This window comes from Liolophura sinensis, chromosome 8, assembly GCF_032854445.1.
Source record: "Liolophura sinensis isolate JHLJ2023 chromosome 8, CUHK_Ljap_v2, whole genome shotgun sequence".
Lineage (NCBI taxonomy): Eukaryota > Metazoa > Mollusca > Polyplacophora > Chitonida > Chitonidae > Liolophura > Liolophura sinensis.
Genome location: NC_088302.1, coordinates 23,025,121 through 23,051,264, shown reverse-complemented (window position 1 = coordinate 23,051,264; position 26,144 = coordinate 23,025,121). Strand labels below are relative to the sequence as shown.

The 26,144-nt window shown below is 38.2% G+C and overlaps 1 protein-coding gene across 1 annotated transcript; it reads left to right on the top strand.

The window, feature by feature from the left end:
- The first annotated feature begins 18,575 nt into the window (after positions 1-18,575).
- On the top strand, positions 18,576-24,660 carry LOC135473336 (protocadherin gamma-A11-like). The gene is made up of 4 exons (XM_064753184.1): positions 18,576-21,230; positions 22,477-22,680; positions 23,660-23,789; positions 24,059-24,660. The coding sequence occupies exons 1-4, from the start codon at positions 18,624-18,626 to the stop codon at positions 24,658-24,660; spliced, it is 3,543 nt and encodes a 1,180-aa protein (XP_064609254.1). The 5' UTR covers positions 18,576-18,623.
- The last annotated feature ends 1,484 nt before the right edge of the window (positions 24,661-26,144 follow it).

The following is a 26,144-nucleotide window of genomic DNA, read 5'->3' as shown; positions in this document are numbered from 1 at the left end:
CGCATGCAATGAAGAGATGCCAGATGCTGGTTTAATTGTTCAAGGGAATATCATGCCACATATCATAGTTTGCAGTCTAGAATAAAGTTAATGTAAAGTTTATATAAATTTTAATGAGCTTTTGATTTACTTGACTTGCATGGTATCAAACTCGAAAATTTTATATTTACACAACAATGGTTAGGTTCATTCGTGAATAAATTGTACTCAGTATTCTTTAATTACCAGTAACCTGGAAAACCTGCCAACTTAAGGCTGCAGCCGAACAAGCGAGAGTCAGGCATAAATTCTAGGCAAGTGTTCTCATTGGGCATGGGCAAAGACACGATTGCTTCTGTGAGCAATACAATTTAGTACAGCCAACTATAGCAAGCTAATGGCCTAGTCTATTTTTGGAAGTAATTAAAGGGGAGATACATTTTGGGTACTTGTCTGACAAAGGTGTTTGTGCAACACTTCCTAAACTAAACTAAATGTTTCCACTATCTGCTGTCAACTGATGTTACGACAGGCACCAGATGCGACTGCTTTATAAAATAGGCCCTTGGGAAAGAAATTTTAAATTACACCCTGAGAGAAGAATGTTCGGTTAAGGTAGCTATTCTCTGGGAAACTACCAGCTGGAAGTGACATAACAAAAGACTATAGTTCATAAAGAGAAAGAAAAAAAAAAAAGAATTTGCATACAACTGCAAATTACAAAAAAAGAACAAAGAAATGTGCTTCCTACAACTGAAACATAAAAATATGTCATGATGTACGTATTTGTCAAAAAGTACTTAACACTGCTCTAACCAAATATTCAAATTAACCACAGAAAAAAGTAAGGCAACTTTTTTGCAATAAACAATGAAACCAGACTTTGACAACAACAGCATGTTGTTTAAATGTATTAAATATGTTCTGTACTAATTAACATTATAAACACTGTTTTCATGGCAAGAGAGTGTTACAGGAACGGTATGCATGCATTCAGGCCTACCTAAAGTAAACCAATTAATAAAAAAAATAATATCAGGTGACAGAGATCTAAAAAATTTGTTTTCTCTGAAAAAAGTGAAACAAACTATACTTATGTCTTGACTCATGACAATATAACTCATTGTTATGGTTTTAAGACATGTACAACATTCACCAATGTATATCAAATCGTAGTTTGAACTGCATCTCTCAGGCTTGCTTAAGCTTGAGAAACTATTGCCTGTTATTTAAATAATTAACAATGAAAATGCATCAACATTATAGATTAAGGAGAATTGGATGTTAGTGAAAACAGTTTCAGATCAGGATGCACAAGCTATAAAGGTTAAATTTCCATCAGATTAAATTACTGTGGGTTTATACGTTCACCTTTGACCATCGATCAATAACAGTAAAAATGATGATAACACTATCTGCTTTCTGACTTCATACCAGAGACGAAACTGTGCATTGAAAAACGTTCGGAATGTCCTGTGTGGTTGGCCGGATAGCTGTCAGTATAGACATGTCACTCTGTCAACATCACGTTCACAGCGGAACGCCCACCTGCTTAACTTCAAGCTAACTTTATCTTCCACATGGGATGTTCTTTCATATCCTCTATGTGACACAAGATGTTTGATGGACATGCATCATGCACTGAACATGCTTCACACTGGAGGAAGCTGATCCCCAAAAATTGGTTGATGTAGGGCAATGCTCACTTTACTAATTTCCTATGCGATGGCAATTCAGGTTCAAACTGTATTTACCACTATTCTCTTGCAAGCCATCAGTGATATATTACCAGTTTTCCCAAAAAACATCATCGCAAAAGCAGAAATGAACTAAACAGCTTAAGACACGAATTACCTGATGTGTAAAAAGTTTGACAAAATAACAAAATCAGACTCAGCTCAGTCTTTTTCCATGTATTAATCAATGCTACATGTATTTTTGTTTTATTTTGGATGTTTTCACTATCATATTGAAAGGCATTCACTGTCTCCCGTTTTAAACACGTTCTCAACACAATATCTCTGAAATATTGCTGACGTGGTGCTAAGCCATAATCATTCATTCAGTCATTAATCAATGCCCGATTAAAATGTCCTTTTGCACCATATTTCCGTATTTCATGAGGACTGTTTAATGTCATACTCCAGATTCTTTAGACCGGCCCCCAAAAGCACAGATGGTAGAGCATTCGCTTCGGGAGCACTGGATCCAGGATCAATCCTGGGATTGGTCACACGTAAGACCTTAGGAAGTTGAAACTTCCTCGCTTGGCATTCAGCACTAAGGGACTGGTTGTGCAAAGACTGGTTGACCCGTATCAGTATAATGGATCGGGCGGGGCGGCTTACTTGCCTTCAGGAAGGCATCTCAGTGAAGCAGCACTAGATAAAAGGACTCTAAGGATTCCTTCATCATCATATGACTTGCAAACTGTTAAGTACGATATTACACCCAAAGCACTCACTCCGTCAGATTCTTTAGCACTGTACAGCTGTACATTTTATTTTAAATTAAAAGGCACAAATGAAGATTACAGTTTCTAAATCACAAAGGTGTGCTAAGAATTATCAAATTGTACAAAAAATATTATCCTTTATATTTATGATACCAGAATGTCCCACCTGTCCTGAAGCTTTCGTCATGGCAGATGATCATTGCTTATAATCATTAAAAAGTATCCTGTTAAAAAAAAATTTCAAAATTAAGCCTATTTTTACACCATGCCACAAAATGTGTAGACACAAACAGTTGGAACATGTGGCAAATCGCTGTGACACGATAGTACCTGGGCTCTGAGCGCCGCGATAACCAAGATGGTCGCCTACAGTGTTGGACTTCTTTGATTGGACGAAACAATAGTGCCGCTGGTGGGCATGTGCACGCTTAATTTATCTGTCTGTGTCTTCCCGAGAGATACTCCGACAACAAACAGATCTTTGGCGCAGCGAAAAAGGTTTGAGCTGACTCGGCTACGCGACACCCACAGCAAGGTCTAATTAAATCATCCCACATCCCCCCACTCTTGTAATCTGCCTTCCCCGGGCCTGGGTAAAATCAACACGAGAAATGGCCTCCTCAAAAAAATTATAACAACTAATTACTTCTGCATCTCCTTTAATTTGTTACTCACTGATTACCCTGGGGAAAGAAAGGCTCCGAAGGGGAGGAAAAAAAAGCATGAAAGTCTAGAAATAATTCAACACCGAGAGAACTTTCTTTATGTGTAATATATAGAGGACAAGTGGAGTTAACTCTTTCAAACATGTGTCTTGACAAACAACTTTCACATTTTGAGACGTAAAAGCATCAATGATGTTTTTCTTTCTTTAATTTTGTACTTGTATATCATCTTTAATTATTTCTGAGGCAATTAGCCCTAATACAAGTTGCTTATCTCAGATAGCTACTGCAGGGAAATAAACAACAGGAAAATTAAAAAAAAGAAACAACAAAAAAAAAAAAAAAATACAAATGTTTTACTGTCCCAATATTTCTTTTTCTCAGCATTTAATTGTTTCATTCACAACACACATATGATTTACTCTAAAAGACCTAAAATTTCGTACATCATTTGGTTGTTCAGTATTCCTTGTTATTATTATTTGAAGTATTATTAATCTTCAAGGTGCTATGAGGTCTGGTAGGAACATAGAAAGATGCTTTACTGCATGGAAAATGTAACATTCAGCACCAAAAGTAATATTTTATTACATTTATTTGCCTCCTTTTGTAATTTTTGGGATAAAAGTATTCCGACATTTACAGTACATATCATATATATATATATATATATATATATATATATATATATATATATATATATATATATATATACCAGCAATCCTGTCTGTAATTAGCAGTTCACAGTTTTTTTCTGGAAATAAAATTCATATTCCTTTACAATTCATATTCCTTTAAAACAGTTTTATTTTTTTTAACACTTCTGAGATGTAAGCAATTCAATGGAAAACTTCATGAAGACATACATGAAGAAAAAGCTGTCTGCGTACCAGAGCCTGACTATAGCCTGCACACACATTATTGGTCAGATTTGAAACACTCATTGTAAAAACCTGCAGAGTTTCCCCTCGGGTCAGGATGTGATTTTGTATGCAAATGAGGAGCAGGTGAAACTTGAAGAGCCCTCTAGGCAAAACTATCAGGGAATTAGTGATGGTGGAAGGCTGAGATTATGTGCGCATGCACCCTGTTACCCAGGGTGAAGAGGGTTAAAAAGCGCCAGTTCATGAGGGTGCAATTCCGTTTGCTGCTCAAACACCAATATGTCGCGCCATGCACACAGATCACAACAAACAATTCCTTGCTCAAAACAAATCCTTGCTTGCATCACTTCCTTTTTTCTGAAATCATACTCCTGTGTACACTGTAATAACTTGGCTATATAGGCTAACATAACAAGGCCTGGTCACTTCCCCCCAAAAAAATGAAAAGACAGACAGGCAAAAACAAAACATGGCCCCTCAGTATTGAGCATGCGCTGCTAGACATCAACCAGCTTTGATTTGCAATGAAACTGCAACAGGCTGTCAGACACTAATCCGAGCAATATTCTTCTTGAGACGCTTATGAGGTTGGCCTAAAAAGGTTCCCAAATCTCTTCCTGTGCAAGATGAGGTGCTAAGATAAGAACTGGGCCTCTCTTTGGGCCGGTTTTCCTGTCACAGTGAAGAATTTTTGTGGTAAAAAAAATCCTTTGCTATGGGCAAAAGGCCGTAACTGCCGATGTGTTTCATGGGAGGTACTTGCGTGGCCTCAGGTAAAACAGTCGAACTCCAGGAGCAAAGCGATTAGAAGATTAGGCGAAAGGATTACTGGTACGCGCCTGTAATTAATTTTTCTTTCTTGATTCACAGGCATCTGTGTAATTAATAATGAATGATATGATCTTTATGCTAATCAAGGCCAGGTGGAGGAGTTGACGAAAAGTTAACTCCCTGAAATATGTGGTTTTTAAATACCTAGCATACTAACAGCTTAAGGTAAAACAACAGGGTGGCTGTTGATCCTGATAAACATTTCTCTCCTGTAAGTCAGCTGAATTATACACATGTAATGTAATGTGGTGTAAAGGAGTTAACCAGCCTAGATTCACTACCTGTCAGGTAAGTAGGCTACTTTGTATAATCTCTTCGCAGCATGTCCATCATGTAAGATTAACGTTAATTTCTTCAGCGATTTTCTATGTCTGTCGCAGTGCTTAAATATCGATTTACCAAGCATCTGACTCCGGATCTGAACAAATGGTGGGATTCTATAAAGACATTCAAGCGTAGGTATAATGGTTGCATACCCTAAATCTTCAACCTTTTCAACTGCCCCTGACTGCAGCCAATATTCTGAAACAATCTGAGGGAACTATGGGGTATATGTAGAGATATAATCAGCACAGTTTTATAAAGCTTACATCTTTAATGAAACAAACAATTCATTTATAGCATCATTTTGAAAATAATTGCATGCATGAATTCCACTGACAAAAAGTGCTTTAGTGCTTGAAAAGGTTAAAGATTTACAGCATTTATACTTCAATCAGTTAAATGTTGAATGATTATTAATTAAGGTAAACAAAATATTGCATTGTTTCGGGTTTTGAGGTCAAGGTAAATCATTCAGTCTCCCAAATCAAGAACCTACCTTGCTCCAGCTATAAAGTGAAATTAAGCTCAAAATTTAGTCTGCAGTTTTTCCCAAACTCACTGGAAATCTTTGGAGCAGTTGTTCTAATCAATTACAGATGTGTCAGGCTGATTTGTAATGTAGCTTATTCGATGTAGCAGAGGTGGAGAAACATTCATGCTCTGACAATTAATAAGTGAGAATGTAGACAGTTCAAAAAAAATAGACAATTTACAGTTAACAATTTCAGCTTTACATAAATATTTTAACACATATTGTCCTATTATGTTTCTTGCAGTTGTTCTAAAGATAACAGGTGACTAAAACCTTCTATTAAATACCTGATAAAATATTTCCTTTACTGATTATATTCTACCTAAAGGTAAATCATTGAAGTTGAGGGTTCCTTAAAAGATACTGCAAAAAATCTTCAATCTTTAATTTCGAAATTTTGTGATTTTTTAGATCAGCACTACACACAAAAAAAACAAACAAAAAAATAAAAACACAGAAATAGTTTTAAATAGGACAAAGTATAATTGTTATTTCCAATAAATAACAGTATATGTCATCAACAAAAGATACACACAGTACATATATGTGCACCTACGTAGCCCTTTATTTCCTTGGCTGATGTTTTGGAAGCCTGGGGTTAATTGATCACCCCAGGGGGGCAGAGGGCTAGATTGTTGTCACAAGGGCAGCTGTTGGGGAGCAAGAAAACACTTAGTGTCACAAGGGTCTACTTCCTGTGACAAACAATAACAGTGTGAAAATCGTAAGCTATGTCCAACTGTCAGGGTTCAATCCTGTTTGCTGGCTATAACAACTTCCAGACAGGGATTATAGAGATGAGTTTACTGAGCTTTAATCAGATTGTCCCCTCTGACCCAGGTCCCTTACTGTACCCTATACTATATTATAGGCCCTAAGCTAGACAGGTAACACCACTTGACTCGGCACCTCAGTCCTATCAGGTAAGTGGTAAATCCCCCACCCAGACGCATGCCCATATCCCACTAATCCAGTTATAACCACTGTCACGATAACCTGCATGGTGAGTTACCCCGATAGGCCCGTCTACCGTCTACCATCTGTCGTGAGCCTCTTGCTAAACCCCTGTCTTCAATGGACCTCTTGTGATCCTTTTCTTTCACGAGACAACTTGTAATTTAAGTGAAGTTGACTGGGAACAAAAGCATCTGACTACCGGGGACAGGGAGTTAGCAAAAAGGGCAAGTAAGCATGTATAGGTGCAGAGATAGGTAAGATGGCCTGGGGTGAAGACCTGTGATTACTGTGTCTATAGGGCAAGGTTATAAGGCTCTTGTCTACCTGAGAAGTGAATGTGAATTTTTACCTGAGCACATATGCAATAAGTCAGACTATACTTATACCCAAGGTAAGCAATATGAGATTCCTTTTAATATTATACTAAGCAACTTAAGGTCAATGGCCAAATGCAAAGAAGCATGAAACATTTTTTTATTACATGAAAAGGCAGAACGCAAGGTTACGTAAACCAAAAGATTAACGAAAAATAGTCGTCCTTTTTTTTATTGTATAAAGTATAAAATGGCTGACATGTGCATGAATTCTTGTCACAACACCAGTTATAAAACTGAGACAAAGTTGCAGGGCCTGTTGTAGGGTTTTATGCATTTGATCCATTAACCATTCAAAAAATTCCAATAACATGTGACACAACTAACGTTAAATCCGCGACAGAAAAAAAAAAATGCTTCTTTCAAATCCAATCAAAGAGGTTTATCCAGTATTTAACTTCCGCCAGCTTCTGAACCAGGCAAACAATGATTTATTGGCACGATCGAGTATTGAGCATACAGTCTGCAGCTTTGTCATTGTGTTTTGTATACAGATATACACTTCCACCTTTTTAAATCAAAACATATTCAAGCAATGAGGTAGTAGTTTGTTGAATGGCGTTTCCATTCCAATGAATGATGCAATGAGATCATCACAGAAAAATATGCAAATCAAACAGGAGCCTCTCTATGTAACAAGGTTAACAATGCAATATGTATTAATATGAATTCATATTTGAAAGTAAAACAATGTACTTTGTGTACTGCAGCCTGCATCTTATATGTGTAATATATGAAGGTCATTAAGAACTACTATCTTAATTTAACTGTTCCATAACTCTTTTTTTATATGTAATACATTATGTATTGCTTAATTGCCTGTAGCTTGACTGTAGTTGCCCTAAAACTTTGAAAAATAAAATGCATTTTTAAGAAAAAAGAAGAGGTAATAGAATATACTTTCGGTACTTGATTTAACATTTTTTCCTAAACAGTGTCATCCTACCTTCCAAGCAAACCCCATTACACCATTCTAAAATCTAACAGCATTCTCAAACTCATACAAAATAAGTAACTTTAGTCACGTTCCAAGTCTGAGGTGCAAGTACAGAATAGTGGAAGAGCTAGACTGTAGAGCATCTAATGGGTTTATAAATGAGGATTACTACAGCCAATATGTCTGGTTTTTATTTCTCACAACCTCTTGTCCCATCCACACCTCACCAGCAGACAATATTATAAGATGTTATCTCCTAACAAACAACTCCAACGCCAGATGATTATCACCGGTATAATTATTTAAAATCGGGGCGATACACTGATGCTTTGTTCCGCTTCAGCAGTTTCCATTAAGCGCACGCTATGGCTTGTTGGCGATATTGGTTCAAGGGTCGGAGGCTATCATTGTCCAGTTATTGGTCTCTTATTATGGTACATCTTCGAAATGATGATGAACACTGTTAGCCACACAAAGAGAAGAGCGATCATCTCTCTGGTATGTCAAAATGATATATCATGTCCTGTGAACCTGTGGATAGAAAACCAACTAAGGAGCTCGTGCAATGATGGGGTGCCTCTGCTCTCCAATTGGGCGCTTGGCTGCACGTCCATGTTCGGGTCGAGACTTTGGGTCAACACCAGGCTTAAATCAACTGGGGCATGGCTTTCTGCTTCCCATCAGTCTCATCGCCCCCTCCACCACCACCCCCCCCCTCCCCCCCACCACCCCTAGAGGGCATGTATCACATCTCCTATCAGGAGCTCTCAAGCACACTAGATAATTAATTACAATGAATGGATTCTACTCAGCATTATGGGATTTTACCCCACTCCATATTGTGCACTCCCTGGGCGGGTTCCTGCGAAGTCCGCAGGCCTCCTAACATGCTGGACCAGTGCTCTAATGATGCCATCACTATACTGACCCAGTTCACAAGGCTATACAGTGTAAATGTCAGTCCCAGCATTTGTTACTGCCCCTCTACATCCTATCTCCTTTCCCTTTCTCTAATCAAACCCAATAATTAGTGCCAGCTATTCTGCTGGGGGCATAACTCACTAATGAGTCCTTTTACATCCACATTACTCAACCAGATAGAAAATTCCTTAAGTTGTGATAAAAGGATTGAACACAATATTCCATTATGCATGCCTCCTGCCTTTCCTTAATTATCTTTTTTCTGTAAGAAAAAAAAGAAACTTTCTTCTTAGGGTATACTTCTATTTTATTATATTTTTTTCATAAATGTTTCTTTTCTTCATGCCATGGAATTGCAATATTATTACCATTTCTTTGCAAAAGAGATTCCAAGATGCATAAATGCTTTATTACCACCTACCTTTGTATTTTTTTTTTCAGTCATCATTTTCCTGCTTTATGCAAGCCTGTAATACAGTCTTTTTTTACATCCTATTTTGTCATACTCTTCAGCTATCTACAATTTGTACATTACCTCATTAGGGTTTTTTACTAAATGAATTGTTTACCCAATCAAGATTGGGTTGGTTGTTTTTTAGGACAACAGCTTCAAGGTACATCCCACCTACAGGCCACAATTTTGTGTACACACATTTCTTTCCATTGACAATAATTACTGCCACACAGGGTTTCTAAATTAACATTCTGGTTAAACAATCTGAGGGTCTTTTCCAACAACCATTAATATAAGTGAGAAAAGAGCTAACAAATCTATTAGTTATGAATTGTTTAAAACTGTGCTGAAATCTGAAGTTTTTGCAAGTGTTTATCATCTATCAAAATTGCACTTCATTCTCCTCTCCTCTGGTTTACTATAACTTGTGACTACTGTAAATCTTCAACCTTATAAACCACTAAAGCACTTTTTCCGGTGGAATTTGTGCATACAATTATTATCAAAATGATGCTAAAAATGATTTGCTTGTATCATTAAAGATACAAACTTCATAAAACTGTGAAACACATTTCTCTTCACCCATAGTTCTCTCAGAACGTTTCCAAATATTGGTTACAGATAGGGTTGAAAAGGTTGAAGTATGTATCTCATATAAAACCATGATCACAAGGAAAGAAATGAGTAGAATTTATGACAATATCAAATAAATGTGAATCTTATTACACACTGTCCATTAAAAATATAACATTCCAATTACTGGCACAGTCAATGCATCCTTTATGTATTGTGTAAAAAAACAAAACAAAAAACCTTCTGTATGGCATGCCTGTTGCATCAAAAATATTTTATTACCATTGTATTCAATTTTAATCTTGATTAAAATGAAATGAGTACAAACTGATGCTTAGAGTCATTAATCACGAACATGACATACTCTAAATGACCTAAAAATTTCATCCTCAAAAATTTATTTTCACAGCTAAATGAACGTCTTAAAACTTCTGGTGCTAAAGCTTACATTAAGATTTCCAGTAAGATATCATCCTGCCTCCTTCCAAACAAACCTCGAAACACTAAAGATCAAAAGAATTCTCAGAATTAGGCAAGTGTGCAACTTTGTCATGGGCGAATTTTTAGATGGTTTTTTCCCCTATGTTTAAAACTTTTCTTACATTAAAAACTTTATTCAGCACATGGATATAACAATTCAGTCTTGAAGTATAATTAAAAGTCTGAGTCACATAACAGCGTTCATAATTCTACGCTGCTGAATGGACTAAACTAAGGTATACTTTTCTTTAATTTTAAAAGGCAAAACTTGAAATACAATTAGAAATGAAATTCTTTTTAAGACCTGCAATTACCAGGTGGAAGTTAACTAAAGCCCCGTCCAAACTATCCAACATCACTCAACTTTTGTTGACTCAACAAGAGTTAACTTAAAGTTGAGTGAACAAGTTGAGCTGTGTTGAGTAGTCTGGACATGTTCCTCAACTTCATTCAACAACACTCAACACAATCCAACAAGGCTGAATCGGAAATGTGCATGTGTATTTTTTGTCAAGAAGTTGAGTGAAGTTAAATGAAAGTAGCCCATCAGCGGGCGTGTAGAAATAACGTGACCATCGTAAAGCACATGAGCTGGGCAAAATGGCAACAAAAGAGAGAAACTGGTCTCATGACGAGACATCTTCTACGCCGAACAGCCATGGCAATAAGCGCAGTCGATAAACTTACGACACGATTCTTCCGGCTGCTCGCCATTGTGTCTCATGCACTGGGAAAAAAATATGGAGATTTCATTCCAATTTATCGAAAAAAAAACACAGCTCAACACCGTTCAATTCACGTCAACAGTGTTGGACAAAGTTGACCCATCTGATTTGTAGTGAGGATGGGACACTCAGCTTACCTCAACAGCATTCAACTTGCTGTTGACTCCTGTTGAGTCAACAAAAGTTGAGTGATGTTGGATAGTCTGGACGGGGCTTAAGCCAGGCAATGTATAGACCAAGCAGCTGTTGAGTTCTCCGGAAATACCCCCTTGTATTCATGGATCCTCATGTTAATCCTTGTGTGTATTTACAGGTGCCTCACCTTAAAATGTACACTAACACCTACACCTACACAGTGTTATCTACACACTCAGGACAAAACACCATTACATCACAGGTAAATTTGCAGTTCAGCTGTGTGCAACCTTTAAGCTCATGAGCAAATCATCTGTAAACACATCGCCTTTTGTAGCTGTTACTCAAACACTGCTCAGGTCAGGTGTGCAGGAATTTCCGAGTTTACCTAGGCGATTAAACAGTCCTTTGATCAGGTGATTCCAATCCACATGCTTTAAGATATTTATAAACCCATCAGCACTCATTGACCTTACTTTGTAAGAATAGTTGGCTATACAGGCCCTAATTAATTGGTACTTGTAGACGGTGCTGCTTTCTTGGACTTTACGTACACAACAAACTTTGATATATCTTAACAGTTGAATTTCTTGAGACCACTGATATTCTAACGTTCTCTGAACCTAGGTATTGCATAGGTCATAAAGTATCCAACCTGCAACTCAACTTACCTTTACATAAAGTTGTATATGATATCCTGTATATCATTTATATGTCAAATATCCCCTACCCTTATTTCCAATCTGAACCATCAGCATAACAATGTATAAATAATCACATATATCACATAAATGATCACATATATAACATAAATGAATACATATACACATAATGCTGTTTACCAGCAGCTGCTCGAGTATCATATCCTGCACAGCTGCAAATGTTTATTTCAAATATCACCTCTGTATCCCTCAAATATCACCTCTGTATCCCTCAAAGATATCCATACTTAATTACTATAAAACTCAGTAAACAAGTTAAATTCTGAACAATATGCAAAAATCTTTTGTCCCCTTCCAAACATCACAAGAGTAGAGAAAAGTAGAAGAGTAATACTTTGCCACCTTTTTTTCTAAGCAAATTCTCAGAACACATAATTGCCAGTTTCTCGAGGCATTAACTTTTAAAAATTTATGATCAATCCACATTTTTTTTATAATTTAACTGAACCTGTTTAGTGTGGTACAGTGGAACTGAGTCTCAAATTAACAATTACTAAGAGTGTAAATACTATATCATGGCAGTTGAGGAGTAACTTTGTGTACTGAATGAATAGAAGTGCTTAGTACACTAACAATACCATACATTGACACTCATGCTCACTCCTGAATCAGATAAATACATTTACTTGGTCACCTTTGGACTTGGATTGGTCTAGCAGATGGCAGGCTTACATGTTGAATATTCATTCTAAAGTGTTTATTGATACCTTGAATCCCACAGGTGATACATGTACCTTTTCACGTGCGCTTGTTATCAATGTCCACCAGAGAACAATGCTTAAAACCAGAAAAATAAATTATTTCTCTGAATTTTTTACCTGTTAAAATTAAAGCGGAATATTTTTTTTTTGGGGGGGGGGGGGGGGAGGGGTGGTCAGATTTGCCTGAGACTTTTACAGTGTAATGTTACCGCTTTGATGCCAAGACATTAAACACATTACTGTCCAGAGATACATTTTATGTTTTAATTCTCAAGCCAAAATGATTTTCAGTTTTTACATCATACCAAACCTTAGATAATCAGCAACACTGGTTATCTATTCAGATGTCTTCACAGTTTCTTGATTCATTTGTTACATGTTATTCATGATGCAAGCGTTCAATATCTCAATGACGCCATGAGCAAGGTCTTTTATTATAAATCCTGACATTCTTGCAAAATTTTGTTGATAACACTAGGAAGTTCATGTCCAGGTGTCAGAGCTATCAGATCATCGGACATTCCTCAGGTATTTTAGAGTGCATACAAACACGGGCGCTCTGCTAGGGAGGTCAGCTGATTGCTGGTGTGAAAGACCGTCCAGGAAGTGGTCATTACCCAGATAAGGTCAAGCCGAATCCGACCACAAACTGACCACTGAACAGTGTTGGGCTATAGTGACCAGGCCATCTGAATGGAATTCTCTGACCGCCATAATCCACACAAAGCTCTTATCTCAACCTCCACAGCTTATCTGTGAGGTATGCCTATAAGGTTTATATACCTAGTCACACATCAGTTCTAACAAAGCCAGCGGCTGACTTCAGACTAGAGCCAGGGATTAACTCTTACCAGTCAGTTAAGACAACAGACGAGGAGTAGTAAATAGGAATTCTACATTATTAAGGGGAACATCCTAGTGCTGACAATACACTTATCACTCAGTTATCCTAGAGGACACTAAGAAACAAGCTTCGTAAGGTAGGTGAAGAACATTTTCAGCTATTAAGACAGATCCCGATATAACTGGCTTTGTTGTTTTGTTCTGGCATTGAAAACAAATATCTTAAGTATTGCCAAGAGGTTTAAGCAAAATGCAGAAGGTGTCTGCAAATTTAAGCACAACAATATAACTGCATTAACTTTTTTTCACAAATCAAGCCATACGGTCAATTTTTCATATAAAGAAAACCATGAAATATTTAGCTGGGAGACAAATTTTCTTATAACAAAAACCATGATCTTCGACAGACTTCAAAGGAGAAAATGCTGCTAAAGTGCCACAGAAAGGAACTGGAAACAGTTTTCAAATCAATAATTCATCGCCCGTTTTTCTTCCAGATTACAATCTGATAGCATTTCAATCACTGGTCTGTCAACCAAAGTGTCATCAAATTTTGACACAAATTCAAAGCGAGAGTAGTAAAGCTTTGGGCTGGTTTTAACTATCTCATTCTTAACGCTCCATAAAAACCCGTCTGTCAGTGTTTATACCCAGATCTGGGGGACAGCTCAGATAAATTAGTGATTGGCAAGATCCTCCAGCCAGTTACTTATTCATAAGCCCACAGAGTATACCATCTGCCAGGACAGCTACATCATGTAAATTTCTCACCACATTAATATTTCATTGGCTGCGATCAGGTCACATGATGAAGAGCAGAGACAAGCCATTGCTTCGGGCAGTAGTACGTAATATTCGCGTCTCCCTCAGGTCGTGGAAATAGAGCCAATAAGGACAACACGGCAGCCAATCCAAAGCCATCCAAAAAATACAATGGAAAAAAATATTATCTTTTCTGTTTACGTTAGAAAATCCAAAAATGCTGATTAATGACGCTCATAGCTGCTGCACAATCGATCAAACAACGAACACGATTGTTTAACATCTTATACGTATGCAATACAAACCAACACAATAGAACCTATCATTAAATCATACTGAATTACTGGACGATATTCAGTTCAATGTTTTGCAAAATTATTCTTCAGCACAACATTTGAGGTGGCATATTTTATGTAAAAAGATCACAGATGAGAACTATATCAAAACAATATGTACTATTTTATGCTCCAATTGAACATAAAACAAAAATGTATATACTATATATATATATATATACTGTTCCTGATTTAAAACTTCGTCTATGACTAAATTACACATTTTTCGTGATTCAGAGAGTTCAGTTTTTCTTATAAAGGTGTTTTGGAGCTTTGTATAATAGTTGGGATGACATTCTACTGGAAAAATGTAAGTTTCAGCATGAAAAGTGACATTTTATGAACTCCAAACATGCTCTTTTGACGGTAAAGTTTTAGAGCAAAGGCATGTCTATGACAAATCCTCTGGAGATTGAACAGTTTTTACAGTGTGTAGAGAATCCTGCTGGAAACTCTAAATTAAATTAACTAAATTATCTCCAAGAATATTAAAAAGAACATATCCCCATAATCAATGAACATGCAGCTACATGCAAAGGTGTGATTTAACAATCATAACCATGTTGGCCATACAATCAAAATCACTGACTCTCTTTTCAAAAAAAAAAAAGCCAGATTTATTTAATCATGCAATTTCTACAGTTTCTTCATATTGATTAAAGACACTCCCAACCCACACCAAACACTTTATTCCAAGCTGCTGTTCGGCGGTCAATGTATGTATTAGACTCTGTACATGCATGTGAACAGCTTTAATGAATGTCAAAGCTGACATGATTACATGCAAACCTGTAAACAAGCTGCAGGACATGGGCACTGTTCTGCATCAAATAGTATTATGGCAAAACTGCTATTGTAACTTCTTTAACCATGTAAATAGTTTGAAAATTTGCCATTATGTCGTGCACAAACTCTTGACATGTATCATAAATGTTTTTTTTTTGTTTGCGTTTTTTTTTTTTTTTTTTTTTTTGATTTTGACAGATCACATTATACTATATCTGGATTTCTCAAATGAAATATAGAAAAAAGTATTTAAACTTGATATGTTTAAAAAATATCTGCTGGCCCCTGTCGCACAAGTGAACATTCTTGAGTACGGCATAAAACACCTATCGAATAAATAAATTTAAGGAATATCTGCAGTAGATCTGTCAGTGTGTGATAAACTTTATCTCTAGGCTGAGGTCAAACAAAAAACACACTACCTTTGGAATACTGAAATCTGGTCCGTCTGTCAGTGCCAAAACAAGAGCTTGATGTAATTAATCAACAAGGGATTACAAACATCACCTTTTAATCCTAGGTAAATCTCTCTGTTGCTATCGATTTGGGATTAAATACAAATGGACACCCTGGTGATGTGGATTACAATAAAGTTAATGAAGGTAGTTGTGATACAAACAGACTCCCTGGGGGAGTTACATACAAAGTTTTTGATGAGGGCAAACACAACTCTAAAAGGTAACAATGTTGTCTGACACTGAGGCAGATGTGAGACAGCTAACAAGCCTTGCTCACACTTACCCCTAAAAATCCTTTCCCCCTAGCTTCACACTTCTCCCAGACCCAAGCAACTCCAGCCACATGCCAGTAATTAAGTATACTTAATGTCTAAGCACTTTGGCTGATAGGTTACGTACCAGACAAAAGCTCTAATTTACTACCCAACTAGCTATCAGCACCATTACCCTCCAACTTAGCCTAAACGTACCAAGCATGTCGAACCCACAAACTACAGACATTACATGTTTATCGCTCAATCGATTATCGCCACTTTGTATTACCCAGGTGGTTAAGACCACACAGACAACTGGATTTATTTCCACGCCAAATGGTTCAAGTAACATGATAAGTAGCATCTAACACATCACAAGCAATAATAAATAAGAAAACAATACGTCAACAGACAATGGAAGTTTGTATAGCTATAAGTTTCATTCACCACCTATCTCTAACTTCTTTCCTTTTTCAATTAGATATCAGAATAATATTAGCATTTCATCTTTTATTTCAATTAAATACAAATGTGATATTTACTGGTTTAATTTACCAACAGTGTATATTGCAATTAATACTTTAATGATTACAGCACAAACGTTATTTCCATTTCTAGGTATGATATTAATCTGGTTGTAATTCAATGTAACAGGCTAAAGTTTTCACTGTGTGAAAATGTGTGGTTTTATGAACTAACAAACACACTATTCTGAGACAACCAAGAATAGAGTAGCTGTCCAATCTGCTAGATCAAATGCACTAGATACTTATTTAATGTGTGTGTGTGTGTGTGAATATATATATATATATATATATATATATATATATATATATATATATATATATATTTATATATATATATATACTTTAGCATAATTGGCAGGTTTTTTTGTTCAACAAAAGCAGAGCTATTGTGTGAAAAAAGTAATGCACCATACACTGCTAGAGAAAGTCTACATTCGTGAGTAAAATATGCAAATGACTTTTACCATGCAAACTTACACAAAGGACTCGAGTAAACAGCTGTCATCAGCATAGTCAGCAAAGATAGCACTTTTATGAACAACTGTCTCTTTCATGTCAGCATTGCAGATTCTTTCAAGGGTCAAAAAAGAAAAAAGGGTTTACATTCGACTCGACTTCCACTTGTCAGAGCATGCAAGTGAAAAATTTTGCTTCTTTCACTCAGCACTCTGATGGCAGACAAACATAACTCACTCTACTGTTTGTGGCGTCTTCAGAGTTGAAGGGGGTACTAGAGATGTTCCGGCACATGCACAATTTGAATAGTTAGCAAGTGAATGAAGAAAAAATACAGCACAGCTCTTTTGTTGCTGTAATGCTCTTACTGTATACAAGGCCATAGCATAGCTAATTACCCATAAGGAGAATATTGTTAGTTTTAATGTATAAAATACAACGCATTATTACACAGATTTTAATTAGAAATGCCACCAAAAGAAAGAACATTTTGATGCCCAATTTCTCCTATTTTAGAACTTAGATGAGACGGCTCAGCAGACACAGCTATTTTGAAGATCTGTTTTTGTTGTTATTGTCAAGGGCTTTTTTTCCCACCTGTCCAAAACATGCCATTACAGAAATTAATCTTCCGAGTCTCTGGCTCAGCTTTGTGGCGCACACCTCACACTTCACACCTTGAGCCGCCATTGATTATAGGGGTACCTGCCAACCAGGAACAATCAACGTGAATTAACCAAACAACATCTCCGTCAAATTGGATATAATTATATCAAACACAACACCTCAGACAAAAGGTAAAGGAACGCTGGTTGTGTATTTCTCCTCAGCCTCTATACCTCTGGGCCTCAGGGGCTTGAGGTATCTTGTGACAAGAGCTGAAGAGACCTGTTACACCTGGCCAGACACACCTGCACTCGTTTCCTCCTCAATCAAGTATCAGTATATTGTGTCCACAATGGTCTTTAGGGGATGGAGAAGCATGTAAAAATAAAGGTGTAAACAGATGATCTCTGTGAATGGGCAATTCCACAGGGGTGCCAAGGGCTGAAGTGTGAGGGTAATCTCAGACCCTTGGGGGAGGGGACTAAGTGAAGGGCTGAGGGTAGGAATTCACACCAGCCCACAGTGGGGATTACACCTCTGGGGGCAATGTCACATGCCACTTACATCATAGCTTAAGGTATCAGCATCAAACACTGAAACTTCTCACTCTTTCACAGTGAACTGTTTGCCAACACTTTGTATTTAAAGGGTGCTTCTCAACCTGAGGGCATTGGTCCAGCCTGACCTACTCAGAGGAACACTGGAACCATTACAGCTCAGTCAGCAAACCCTACTCTTCCAAGACCTCTTTTCGCTTCTGTAACCCAGTGCTAAATATATCCTGTCTTTGCAGATCTACAGAAATGATACCAGTGCTACTTTGGTGAGAAAGAACCTAGACTGTGATACAAACTAAAATGGCCAGCCAAACTGTCTCTCTGATTATACTTCTTCTCCAACTTGTTTCACCTGTTCTTGGATTGGCCTATGACATTGACGAAGGCCTCATGATTGGATCTCCGATTGGGAATGTGGCCAGGGATGCTTCGCTCAGTGCCCAACAACAACAGCATGGAGCTTTGAAGTTTAACCTCTTACCCCACGGATATGTCCACACCAACTTGTTCAGTGTTGAGGAAAATACCAGTGAACTGAAGACCACCGCTGAGATAGATCGTGAAGAATTGTGTGGAATTACCGTTCCTTGTGTCTTGGATATCGTTGTGGGAGTGCTTTCGAAAACTGGAAGCTTTTTCCAGATTGTTCCAGTGCAAATCAGTGTTAGAGATATCAATGATAACCCCCCAAGTTTTCCACAACCTGTTCTCAAAGTTTTGATTCCGGAATCTGCATTATCTGGAATGTACTACAACGTGCCTACAGCAATAGACTTGGACATAGGAAACAACTCAATTCAGAGATATGAGCTTCAGTCAGAAACCAATCTGTTCAGTCTCCACACAAGCAGAAACTCCGACCAGACAATTGATATAGCAATAGTGCTGAATGGGACTTTGGATAGAGAAACTTCAGCCTACTACCAACTCCATATTTTGGCAATGGACGGAGGATCTCCAGCTAAAACAGGCATAGCAACCATCAACGTCACAGTGACTGATGTGAATGACCATAAACCGCTTTTTAACAAAACCCTGTACACAGCGTCCCATTCAGAGAACACCACAGTTGGTGAGACACTTCTTCAAGTAAAAGCCACTGATTTGGATTTTGCTTCTAACGGATATGTTACCTACTACTTTGGACTTCATACAAACAAAGACACACTTAATATCTTAGCAATCAATGCAACGAGTGGTGAAATCAAGCTGAAAGGCAGTCTGGATTACGAAACAAAGAAGCAATACCAATTTGTTGTGGGAGCCACCGATCATGGCAGTCAACCTCAAACCACTCAGACGGCTGTGGTTATCAATGTAGAAGATGTCAACGACAATGTGCCTTCCCTACACTTTAACCTCTTGTCTGGTGGTAACTTTTCAATTCTTTCTGAGGATTCTGGGCCGGGAAGCTTTATTTCCCATTTATCCGTTGCCGACGGAGACTTTGGTGCAAACGGCAAAGTTAACTGTGAGATGCTCAGTCCAGGATTTGAGCTCCATAGACTCTTGGCTAATGAGTACAAAGTTTTACTAAACCAGAAACTGGACAGAGAAGTTCAGGTGGAGTACAAGGTGTTGATTCGTTGTTCCGATGAGGGTGAGCCGCAGATGCAGGGTACTGGAGAGGTGATGGTTAAAGTGTCCGATGTCAATGACAATGCTCCAGTGTTTGAACCTGCAGAATACAGTATGGAGATGTATGAAAACAACGAGGGAGGCGAATTCATAGTCCAAGTCTCTGCCACAGATGCAGACATAGGAGACAACAGCAAAATATCCTACAGCCTTGGTTCTCATTTGGAGAACTTCGTTATTGACAGCAGCTCTGGAACCATCACAGCTAAGGCTGCGTTGGACAGAGAGAAATCTCCAGTTATTGAGTTACTTGTCGTTGCCACCGATCTTGGAAAACCAGCCATGTCTTCAACAGCAACTGTACATGTTCACTTACTAGATCTCAATGACATGGCACCAACTTTCCAGGAAATGTCTTACCAACTGTTTGCCATGGAGGAAGAGCAGCCAGGGACATCAGTGGGACGAATTTTTGCTGAAGACAAGGATGCTGGCAGGAATGGGAAAGTCCAATATTCCTTGTTAAAACACCCAAACAATGATGTTCCATTTCGTCTAAATTCCGTGACCGGAGTTCTCGAGACAGAGAGGAAATTAGACAGAGAAACCAGGAGTTTGTACACATTTGTTGTGGCTGCCACTGATGATGGGGAGAATCAACAACTTTACAGCATGACCAATGTGACTGTCCACGTGCTGGATGCCAACGACAACTTTCCTGAGTTTTACTACCCCACTGAGACGAATAACTCGAAAACGATTTACCACACAGATTACGTTGGTACCTTAATTACCATCATATCAGCCCATGACAAAGACCGCGGGGAAAATGCTACCATCACCTTTAAGATTGTCAGCGGTAATCCCAAGAACTTGTTCCAAATTCACCAAACAACTGGTGAAATTTTTGTTGTGAATGATATGAGTGAGCAGGATATCAAAAAACATGTATTGTCTATATCTGCCTCGGACCAAGGAACACCACCGAAGGAACAGTTGACAAAGTTTATTATTGACGTAGAGCTGGGCAATGAATCTCTTCCTCTCAGCACTGCTTCCACGGAGGACGAGCCCATGTTCGACAACTTAATCATCGGTGTCACCATCGCCATTACGACTGTGCTCCTCGTCCTCATCATCACGGTTATAATAATTCTGGTGAAGAGGCAGGCCAAGCGTCATCCTGCATATCCACGTGCAGAATCCCAACACATGATGGCTTACGGAGACAACGGGTTTGGAGTTACCAACCCTCCCCAACCCATATCAACAACAGTCCCCATGCCACTACCTGGCGATGTTTCTCGCCAAGTCAACTATTCCTTGGTCAACGAGACGCACAACTCCGTCCCTAGCAATACCTGTTCTACATTCAAGGGAGAGAACTCCATACCGTCCTTGGGCCAGAGCTCCATCCAGGTAAGACTGTCTGTTGTTTCACACCACACCATTGATCCAAGACAAAAAATCTATGCCGAGTCTGAGAGGATGACCAGACGGGGTTACGCAGCACACGGCATGTTTCATTAACTGTTAATGACTTCTGACCCCACTTACCGAGGCACTTAGAAGTAGCAGTCATTTCCTACCCTTTTATTAGTCTTATTGATTCATTGATTGACAGGAGGGAAAAAAATCAAACAATCTCGAGGGTTTTAAGAGAGCATTTTTTGGTGTTTTACAGACCATTCGAATCCTGAAGGCTTCCTTCCGCATTCCAAACAAATACATTGGTCTTCACTGGAAAGAATTCTCCATTCTAGCTCTCAAACTGGGAGTTTCTCCCGGTGCTGAAATTTATCTGGTGACACTAAAACACTAGCCTTTCAATCGATTGATAGTTTCCGTTTTAATGGTGAGGAGAAGCTCTTTCTCTCTGTTGTGCAATTCCTCCCAGGATAATTGATAATCTCAATTGAATACGTCAAATAATTCCTCGTAATGCACGCAAAATAGAATACTGGAGCTATTTACAGGCAGTGAGTTCACCCCAATAAATGGTAGACCAATTAGTGGGGGCTCCATTATAGCAAATTCAAACTCTGACAATTGCTTTGGAATGAATTAAGATCAACCTTCATATGAGCACTGATGTTTCGAACATGGCAACACTTTTTTGCCTTCAGCAAACAAGGGGAGTATCCTGAAGTAACTGATATGGCCATTATCAAAAATTGTGTTAGAGTCTCATAACAAATCTAAAACCCAGCCCTTGATCAAAGGACTGAAATTCTCTGACAGAATTCAACACTGAACACAAAATGGCAGCTTAAGTCTTGTCAACATTTGAGAAAATGTTAAAACATAAGTATGCATATAAGACACTATTTTAAAAAAAAAAAACGAATGAATGAATAGACCTGATACGCAGAATTTGAGCAACTGAATATAATACAATATACAATACATTCTTCACTTCATTCAAACTCACTTTATTTAAAACCAACTTTCACTTCTTTCATAAAACAAAGATAAAAGGTAAGTTTAATCATCGTGTTCATTTCTAGATGAAAAAGCTTTATCTACAGAAAGCTTTTGGGTTTCACATCTTTTCCTCTTTCATGTTGCCCTCAACTCTTATCTTTCCTTATAACTTTTTTTCTTCAACTCACATTCCTGGTTCTTATCTCTGTTTCTTACATGATTCTTTTTTTCCCTCCCCCAGATTCCGCGGGCCTGCAGCTCTATGTTAACTGTGAACGGTCAGTCCCCAGGGAGAGTTGAGACTGTGTTAACAGGCACATCTGGGCCATCACTGAGTTACGCCACAGCGGGCTCCTCCCCCCACCGATCAAGTCTCAGGAGCAGTAATCACTCAATGCACAGGTGGTCGGATGACCTGCAGCCAAACCCTTATCCCGGCAAACAGGTAAGGCAATACATCAATGACAACATTCCATCATAACTGACCTTTCAGAAATGCTTGCTTCCACGCATTGCATTTTTTTTTCATTCAGTGCAACGGTTTCTGTGTACAATTGCTACAATATTTCCACATTTAGCTTTTTGGGGCATTTTTTAATATAATTACTGTATTTCACCTAAAATTTAGCGTTGTTTTACCCGACACATTCTGACTGATGCATGAACCTTATAATGCCACTTAAGATTTTTTTTGTGAAGTTTGAGTGACAGCTTATCGGAGAAACTTGTTATTTGAAGGCCTTTGTGTTCTTATAAATGTATATTTTACATACCAACCTTTACTGTATTCGTCAAATATAAATGCCATTTAATTTAATATAAGGTCAAATATACACAGGGGCCTCTGTGGGTAAGTCGGTTAGCGCGCTAGCGCAGCATAATGACCCAGAAGCCTCTCACCAATGCCGTCACTGTGAGTTCAAGTCCAGCTCAAGCTGGCTTCCTCTCCAGTCGTAAGTGGGAAGGCCTGTCGGCAACCTGCGGATGGTCGTGGGTTCCCCCGGGCTCTGCCCAGTTTCCTTCCACCATAATGCTGGCCGCCGTCAGCAAGTGAAATATTCTTGAGTACGGCGTAAAACACCTATCAAATAAATTAATCAAATATACACATAAATTTTATCTTTACCTGCATGCATAAGATGCAGATTGATCGAGTTGACCGATTGATTTATGAGATACGAGGATTATGTCATTAAATGGAAATCCTCTGATCATTAGCAATTTCATTTTGATAAAAATTTCAAAAACATTCAAGCTATAGATATGAAATATTGATAATGACATATGCGAACTGAAATCAGCTGCACAAAACCTGAACCTCAATTTGGCTGTAAAAATATCATCAATATCATCGGTTTCAAGTCTGACGTCTACTTAGCTAGACTGAAGATGTTTTTGCTCAAAAAATTTTCTCACTGTTTCAGGCTGTGGATGTCAACAGATATGAGGACCACAGCGACCTGTCAGGGGATATAACCAACAGTGACAGTGGTCGAGGCGGGAGCGAGGAAGAGTTACCTGCCCCTACTAAACCAGATCTACCTCTACATGCTGGTAAGTGTCTTCTTTTCTTTGTGCATGGCTTGCATAACACTTTTATCTACATGTAGTGTCTTACTACTATTTGTAAAAATTTACTTTGAAATGGCAGAAAATATTATGATTTGATAGATTTATAATACCTTTGTTTAAGAATGTTTAGAATGTACCATTCACATAGCGCCTCATCAGCCTGCAGACAGAGTGATTTATCAAGCTTCTTAGTACCACCCACAGATGCCAACTTTATCGGGTGAATAATTCTGATTTCTTCTTTGTTTCAGAAGCAGCTGGATTTCCCAAAGTTCACCAAAAACCCAAGAAAAGGGTGCAGCTAATAGACCCAGCTTTTACAGAAGAACCGAATAGTCATCAACGGGTCAACAAATGGATGGCTGAACACGACCCAAGGAGTGCTTACTACCAAATCAACGTGGATTCTTACGGGAACTACCCATTCCCATGTGATAGTGCTCACGTAGTGCCAAGCTCTGGGGCCGTGTCTCCGTTAGAACTAAAAGAGTACTCAAATTACATGCCTCCATCTATTCTGAAAAGTTCTCCTCGGCATAAAAGCAATATGAGGACATTTACCGGGGGTCGACAGGATGACTGTCACCTCTCGTCACATAGTGCTCTACCCCCCGACACAATCGCCATAAAAACGAATGCTTACAGTCCACATGACTGCTACAGGGTGGGAGGCATGTACTCCAGGCCTAGATCAGTTCTGGACGATGACAGTGATATCGTCACAGACAGTGTACGTGATGACGATGACGGGGACACGACAACGTCTGGAAGCTACGTCATAGATGCTGACGAACTATGCAGAGAAATCAATGAACTCTTCTTCAGTGACATTCCACAAAGCATTGACATTTGAGAGATATGCTTTCGTCGTTTGAAATCCCCTGGCAAACAATCTTAGCAGTGCGTTACTTGTACAAGTATGTACAAGTAACATTTTTCCTGGATACATCGTATGTTTTCCTGGATCCTTTTGTTTTTGACTCAAAATATTGTCATCATCTCAGCAAATTAGTGCCATGAACATTCTACGCATCATAATACAGATTCAAACTGGTTCTTGCTCAGTTCTGTATATATTTATCGATATGTCCGCTGTTGTGTTGTATATATGTTTCGGTTTAAGTGTATAGGGAGGTAAACAAATTGTCACACAGGCTGACTTAATTTCATCCCCTCATCAGTGTTACTTAAAATCAGGTCATGGGTTATTATATTCAACACTGAAACACTGAAATACATCTTCCATGTTTTAGTATACGTGTTATCTCTTCATTTCCATTGCCTAAGATGGGTGCAATGAACAATGAGCTTTACATGTCAACACTATCATAAAATGTCCACACTTTCATATAATGTCTACATTTTCATGTCAACACATTTATGTTGACAACGGTCTAAACATATCAAGATAGTGCCCACCTCTTTCCAAACATGTATCTCACCTTTGTATCAGTTAAACTTCACCCCATTAGCAATAAGATTTTTAACTTATCATTACATAATTTCACTGTTATTCTTCCGTCACGATTATTATCATTATTTTCCATAAGAACTTTATTTTTCTAACGATGCTGAAGTGTGTATTTACAATGTATATATATATATATATATATATATATATATATATATATATATATATATATTTGTTAAAACCTATGAGGTTATGCTAAATTTACTTCCCTATGCAAACCTAAGACATTGGATCTTGTTTTCCATGCTAAATACACTTCTTAATTTAAATATACATGAATCTTTATGTTGCTTATTTTTATAATAACTGGCATCCTGTTTAGCAGGAAATACAAGCCATAATCTTACACAGGTTGCACCACTTTGATTACAGTCAAGATGAGCTGCCAGTGGATATAAGTTTTACTTTATTTATTTATTTATTTGATTGGTGTTTTACGCTGTACTCAGGAATATTTCACATATATGACAGCGGCCAGCATTATGGTGGGAGGAAACCGGGCAGAGCCCGGGGGAATCCTACGACCATCCGCAGGTTGCTGACAGGCCAGAGAGGAAGACAGTATGAGCTGGACTTGAACTCACAGCGACTGCATTGGTGAGAGACTCCTGGATCATTACGCTGCGCTAGTGCGCTAACCGACTGAGCCACGGAGGCCCCCGAACAGGATTTTTTGACCGTTGTTTAACGCCAAGCTGAAGAACATTTCACAACTGATATCGGTCAGTTTTAAGGGTGGAGGAAAGTCGAACGTCTGGAGTAAACCTCCAACCTATGGCAAGTTACGGACAAACTTACCCATCTGTCCTGTGTGGTATACGCCTAAATATGTATGAAACACTGGTGGAAGACAAATGGTCTTCAAT

Bases quoted from the DNA above. Each gene is read 5' to 3' on its own strand.
- LOC135473336 (XM_064753184.1), top strand. From the start codon at position 18,624: ATGATTGGATCTCCGATTGGGAATGTGGCCAGGGATGCTTCGCTCAGT. The intron at 21,231-22,476 runs GTAAGACTGTCT...TCCCTCCCCCAG, and splicing joins TGGGCCAGAGCTCCATCCAG to ATTCCGCGGGCCTGCAGCTC. The intron at 22,681-23,659 runs GTAAGGCAATAC...TCACTGTTTCAG, and splicing joins ACCCTTATCCCGGCAAACAG to GCTGTGGATGTCAACAGATA.